General features: G+C 40.2%; 1 protein-coding gene across 1 annotated transcript; it reads right to left on the reverse strand.

Moving 5' to 3' along the window:
* Positions 1–321: 321 nt before the first annotated feature.
* Positions 322–5,654, reverse strand: LOC122648325 (blue-light photoreceptor PHR2-like). The gene is made up of 4 exons (XM_043841557.1): positions 4,606–5,654; positions 2,863–3,077; positions 2,668–2,769; positions 322–699 (listed from the first exon to the last, which is right to left on the reverse strand). The coding sequence occupies exons 1-4, from the start codon at positions 5,611–5,613 to the stop codon at positions 618–620; spliced, it is 1,407 nt and encodes a 468-aa protein (XP_043697492.1). The 5' UTR covers positions 5,614–5,654; the 3' UTR covers positions 322–617.
* Between the last annotated feature and the right edge of the window lie 1,180 nt (positions 5,655–6,834).

A 6,834-nucleotide genomic window follows, 5' to 3' on the forward strand; every position in this document is an offset into this window, starting at 1 on the left:
TCTTAGTCTCAGATTGGCATTCACTATTCCAGTAAATTTAACGGCTCTTTGTAATCAGTCCACTAATGCAAACTACAGAATACAAGAAATTGTACCCCTAACACTCACATCCCATTATAAACAAGGGGGAGATTCTGGGTTCATTTTCTCCAACTACTATAAATTCTCCCTTTCACTTCTCCCATGGCAAAGCAGGAGAAAGGAGGGAAACAGAAAAAAGCCGCCAAGGGAAGAGGATGCAAGGTTAATTCTTCCATGGTAATATGCATGCACCAACATGGATCGTTTAAATTTCCTAACCTCAAATCCCAATCACAGATAACTAAAAAAAGATTCCTTCAATAACCAATGCAGAAAATCAGGATACATGAAATAAACTTGAAATGGAGAAGAAAGTGAAAGTGCATTACTACAGTACCCTGCATCCCCCAAGTTGATTTCCTTCCCTCAAGAGTTCTCTTAATTTGATGATATACAAACATACAAAATGTCATTGGACTGAAATTGCCACCTCCCAAGAACCAGAACAAAATGATGCCTCCACGCTCTACCGCATATTTCACCAAAAGATCATTAACAGAATTGGAATTTCCTTTTCAACACTACCATGAGTTCTCTCAAGCAAGGGCACCGGTGCAAGCTGTAGCTGGACCACCAGTAAGCTGTTTCTTGGTAGAGCTGTACTTCTTGGTAATGAATCTGAAATAAAAACATAACAAAAGCATGAGAAGAGCCACCAAACCCAACCTCAAATGGTGCTGTGAAAGAGCATGTTAAAGTTTTTGTGAATCCTAGGCTGATCCTTTAATAGAGACATGGGCCTCATTATGTGCAATAGCTAGATTTTAAAGTAGGCTCCATTAGATTTAATCTATGGCCACTGGCTGGACAACCTGTAACCCTAATTGCTACCTGTACCATTTAATGGTGATCATACTTAACTAGTTAACTTAACCCAACAGTCTACGTTAATAGATTGATAATGGATCATTCATAATAGCCTATCAACCTAAATACTAAACAGAGCAGAGTTTGGATTGAGCACCCAGCTCTCAACCCCTGTGCTCAAAGCCTCAAACCAACCTAACACATAACCTGATTGACAGAACAAATCCATTTTGGGGTGTGGTTCCATAAACATTTGACTGAGAATGGTTCCAGTTATGGATCTATTAAGGTTGACTCAAACCTTACCCACAGCCACCCTTCCCACATGGCTGTGTTGATCCTACATATCTCAACTATTTCACTGGTATCTAGGAAATGGTCCGGGATAAAATTTTATTTAAATCTAAGGAAAATTCATCTTTCCATTGCAAGAGAACTGTTGTTTTGAGACTGCAAATATAGCAAGTGCGCTCAGTTAATTAATAGCAACTTCCATGAAGATTAAGTTAGCTCAAATTCTAAATTCGTTCAGAGTTAAAAGATATGTGCATGAGGAATGAAATGACATATTTCAAGTTGAATTTTGAATTGATGGCATAAAATTACAAATTCTTCCAGGTCAAAAAAAATTGCAATTGAACTGGTGATGTATTTTTAGTTGAATTTTGAAAAGAGTTACGCTTAGGAAAATCCTCACTTGCTTCCTCACCATACAAGTCTTCTTTGAGAAGATTTTCCTTACTGCTTGTTGAAAGAATTAGAGGCGTTTTTCAAGCAGGTGTAAGTACCACCTAACCAAAGCAATGCAAACATCCAATCAGACACGTTACAGATATCCTATGCCTTATGCCCTATCCATTGATGACTCCACTACCTTCCTAAGATCTTCTATAGCCTCTTTTCTCTTCATAAGATCTTGGCTGCCACCTTAATCCTTTCCCACCTATCTTTCATTGATCCTTCTGCCTCCAGCTTTCCTAGTTTAATCACATGTTTCTCCACAAAGTATTGCATTTAAGGCCGTGATCTCTTTCATGGAAACCAATATAGTACAGAAAATGCAAGTTCAAGTATCACATCAGAATAGGATATGCTACATTTAATCAATGTTTAGCATTCAGACCACAGGTCAACCGTTTTAGTGGTGTGAGTTGGTCCACCCCTCATCAGAGTAGAAGGTAAATGACATCAACTTCCATAAGGTAGAATCAGTAACTCATGTCATCGGAACTGCCTAGTGGCTTTACCAATTTTATTTTTAGGTCCTTAATCAGCTGCCCTAAAGTAAAATCGAGATAACCGAGCTTTTCCAATTTACCAATCCAGTAGTTCAATCCCATGACATGCACATCTGGATATGCGATTATATTGAACAGCTTAGGAGCTCAGATTCCAGGAAATCTGGCCAATGTATAGGCTATAACAGTGCGAGTACCACTTCAGATCAATCCGAAATGCATAGTAATTTTAACCAGACAAAATGGTGCACAAGCTTGAAACGTCAGATATCCAACAGGTAGGGACTATCACTCTGTCTGCCTCCTCCCTGAAATTGAACCATATTCACTGATATGCTGCTGACAAAGTACTTTGCAGTCTGGCAGGCATCAATCTTAGATTTCTTCATCACCAAAACATAGTTAAGGTGTATGAACACTTCTTTTTTTTTTGGGGGGGAGGGGAAGAAAACCCTCACTTCCTTTAGAATGGGACAGAAGCACGGGTATACCCTACTTCAGGGTCATGGTAAGATACCAGGACTCGGGATACAGAAGTTACCTGAAGAAATCTCTCCATAACAACTCAAACATCAGCCAGTTCATTCCAGTATCAGATTGCCCAGAACCACCATCTTTCCGGGTTGAAGCAGCAGAAATTGTCCTAAAATCAAAATTTTGTTCTAGTAAGAACATCTTCGTGGAATGCTGATACAATTAGAGAATTATATGCATCAGAAAGACAAGGATATGGCACCTCGTGATAGATTTCTTTAGCTCATCAAACATGAAACGTGGAGATAGGCATCCCATAGCCAACCATGGAGAGATTTTACAGGAGAAGTTTGCACCGTATATGCTATTATCTCCCTTGTTTGGTTGTGCCTGGCATTCCACTGCGAACTTTTTAAGCCTCTCCAATGCCTTGGTTTCCCCTCCGGCAAAAGATGCATTGGCGGCTGGCTTCCCATCCTAGTTAACAAGAAACAAAGTCATCACTTAAAGCAATCATAGCTACCTCATTATTTTAGGCAATAATTGCTAAATTATAATTTTTTCCCCTTCCATCTTGGAAAGAGAAGAGCGTTGACCTATCTCAACATCTTAATGTGGTATAATCCAAAACCAGAACGGGAATTTTATATTTACCAATGCATAATCACTATAACACACAAAAGGCTTAAGAAATGGTCATATAAAGTATAAACCACCATCACTTAAAATGTCACATCTACATAATGTTCTCAACAACATAGATGATATAAGTAATGTGAAGTATTTGCCAGTAAAACAATCAGATTTGTCCAAGTCTTCATTATTTCATATGCCCCAATGCACCTTGGATTTAAAATCGGTTAATGTGTCACTAAATGGAAAGGTTTAGTGAAAGCATGTCATAATAATATATTATAAGTGATTGTGATAGTGTAATGCACATTAGAATCCTATCTACCCCAAAAAAGAAGAATAAAAAAACATCAGTTGTCCTGTCCTCAATAGAGAAAGAAAAGGAAAAAGATCAAAGAACATGGAAAGCTAATCTTAGGTCAAGATATCTCCATAGATAATATGAGTAGAAACTGTTTTTGAAAAGTTGGGGTCATGTAATTCCTTCTCCTGAGTACATAGGATGCACAAGATAGTTCTTACAATCAAAAGTATGACAGCATGAGTCTGTAGATATTCTTATGAATACAGTCATTTCTTGTATGGAACCAGCAAGAAGATTTCATACACCAAAAATTAAAATGCACCTGTTCTGCTCTCACTATATTTTTTAAGTCACCTTAAAATGGCAAGATAGTCCAAGGGTAGATTCATATATAGTAAGACCATAAGCACTCACATGCCTGTTCATGCTCTATGGCCAATGGATTGATGACAATATGCAGCAGTAGTATAGAATTATAGATATGACTTATTTAGAATTGAGAATGCTCTAATGAAGACACAGACACATTGATTGCAGAGTCAACAAGAATGACTCATGACTCATGGACTTACTATGAATCAACTGCATGCTCGTAAAATTAAATATAACAAAGAACACAAAAATAGTTGATACCAACTAGCAGGTGTAATGAAAGTGTTCAGGCGACCCAAAAGTCTTGCAAAAAAATTGAACAATGGCTTTGACTAGGAATTGAGGTTTTAAAACCAACAAAACAAATATACTAATAGGAAAATTATGGGAACTCAAGCATGACTAGACCAACTCCAATTTGCACTAAACGTAAGTGTAGCTGTTAAGAAGATGAATTCCATCTTTTGTTGCATAATAACATATTGAAGATGTCAGTTTGTTAAGTTAGATTGGTCAAAATCCATTCGTACCACAAACTGGGTTCAGTCCCGTCAGATCTCAATCGAACTGACCACCATCCAGCTTTTCCTATTTTTCTTGTTTGTTCTTTTTTATCTAAGGCAAGCAAAGAGGGAAACCATGGCTTCTTTCAAAAGAAAAGAAATTGTGAAACAATAAGTGACTGAGCAGACGAACCTCCGTAATTGTTGCAGTTGGGCTGAGACCGAGATCCAACAAGGTCGGAATCTCACCAGGCTCTACATCTCCTCTGGCTGGCAAACCCTTCAATTGATCCAAAGCCGCAATTGTCTTCCTCATTTCTAGACCTTGCAACTTCTCTTTAAACCCACCATAATTGGACGGCATTTCCTCCAGCTTAAATGGCAAATCGTCAACATGATACAAGGTGCTCCCCCAGAAAAACTTCACCTCCACACCTTCCTCCTTCATAGACGCCTCAATCTTCTCCTCCTCCTGAACCTCATTGTGTGAGACCTCCTTATGCGCATAGACAGCATCAGCCCCGATAGCTTTCGCCAGCTCAACTAGAACGATCTCTGGCTTCCCAATCCTGACCACGAGATCAGACCCTCTAGACTGCAAGTTCCGCCGGAGATCAGAGACGGACTCGATCAAGAAAGTAGCACGGTATGGCCCCGTCTTATCGAATCCCGAGGAGGACTTGCCGTAGTCCCTCGGGTCGAAGCAGTAGACTGGAAGAACGGAAATGGATTCGTTGTTGGCAGTGTTAATGCACTCATTGTCGTGTAAACGGAGGTCATTGCGGAACCACACGATGGTCGAACGGCGGACTCCGGCGAGGTTTGATGGTTCGGAGGACCGACGGGGTCCACGAGAGAGAGGGGCTTGAAGGGGGTTGGCCGAGAAAGTGGAGCTGAAAGATGATTTGGGAGGAGCGAGGGAGGATGAGAGGGAGATGTGAGACAGAGAGGATATCTGAGACGGGATTTTGACTTTGTTGTTAGGAGCAGAGAGTAGTAGGGATGAGGGTTTTGGAGTGAGAAGGAAATTAGTGGGGATGATGGTTGAGAGCGAGAGAGAGATTGAAGCTGTTGACAATGGAGGAGTCGCCACAGCAGCTGCTGCTGTGGATTTGTCTTTGGAAGATGAAACTGCAATTTCTTCTTGGTCTCCTTCAACCTTCCTCTCTGGTTGCTCTAGAATCCGTAGATTGGCATCCATTTTTAGGGTTTATTCGGTAATGGAACGTGAAGATGGAAGACCTCTAACCTTCCCTTCTTCCCACTTTTCTTCTTCTGCCGCTCTTTCTGCAACGTCGTTGATTTTGTATCTCAATTCTCACACACTGCCACTCCTCACTGGGCTTACCTACCTTCCATTTTCCACCAACCCTTTTGATTGGATACGGTAGTAGTCACCACTATAGAGGATGATGTAGCCGTGCATTATTTGCTGTTCGTGATTCCATTTGAGAAGATCACGAGATCCTATTCATCGATCTCCACGTGGTCCCACTCAAGGAGCCTCACGTTGTTGAGTACTGGCTTATGGAATTAAGCATTAAAAGCTGTTTGGTGAAACCTCACTTTATTTAGGCAACACATTCTTGTCCGCCCGGGGGTTATTTTTTGTTGTCAGGGTTTCATGGCTGAGCTTTCAAGAGATTGTAACCGCAATGAACTTCTTTCTTGAACTGTTTCGGAATGATTTTGGAGCAAATCAATTTATTTCTCATTCTACAACAACTCAACAAATTCAGCCTTATCCCAAATCAAAGGAGTCGGCTATATATATTCGAGCAAAAACAAAATAAGATAAAAGGAAGTCAAATGCACAGCCTAGAAGAACAGGAAAATCTTAGCTAAATGGGGGCAGTTACATGGATCGTTACCCTTCACTCCGCTCTATCAGAGGTCATACTTGGAACAAGCCCGAGGTTAAGTATGTCAATTCTCACAACTTCTCCTATGGTCAAGTTAGGTATGTCAATTCTTACAACTCCCTCCTTCAATCCCTCCTTCAATCGGAATTAGATCACTCCTCCTTACTATGGCCAATTCATTTCTCATTCTGTAATCTGTTATATCAGTATTTTTTTTATAAATAAATCATAAATAAAAATATAAATGATACCAAAGATAGTCAGAAAAACGCTTATAACAATGAAACAACCCACCTATCATCTTTTGTTATGATTAAAGTCTTTATTGTCGATCCAGGCCATGAGCTTGCCCTGGTGGTTCGCTACTCCCTTGGGAGATCTGCGTCAGGAGTTTGATCGGTGGTTTAAGTCTCCTTAGCGACACCTAGTCCATATTTATTTGCTTTCCAAGAAATGAAGCCTATGGGTACCATATTTGACCCCTTGTGGGTCCTCTCCTTGCCTCCTTGTGGGGCCCTGATGAAGATGATGGCCGGTTAACCCTTGAATTGCACCCAAAA

This window comes from Telopea speciosissima, unplaced genomic scaffold (genome assembly GCF_018873765.1).
Source record: "Telopea speciosissima isolate NSW1024214 ecotype Mountain lineage unplaced genomic scaffold, Tspe_v1 Tspe_v1.0784, whole genome shotgun sequence".
NCBI classification, from domain to species: domain Eukaryota; kingdom Viridiplantae; phylum Streptophyta; class Magnoliopsida; order Proteales; family Proteaceae; genus Telopea; species Telopea speciosissima.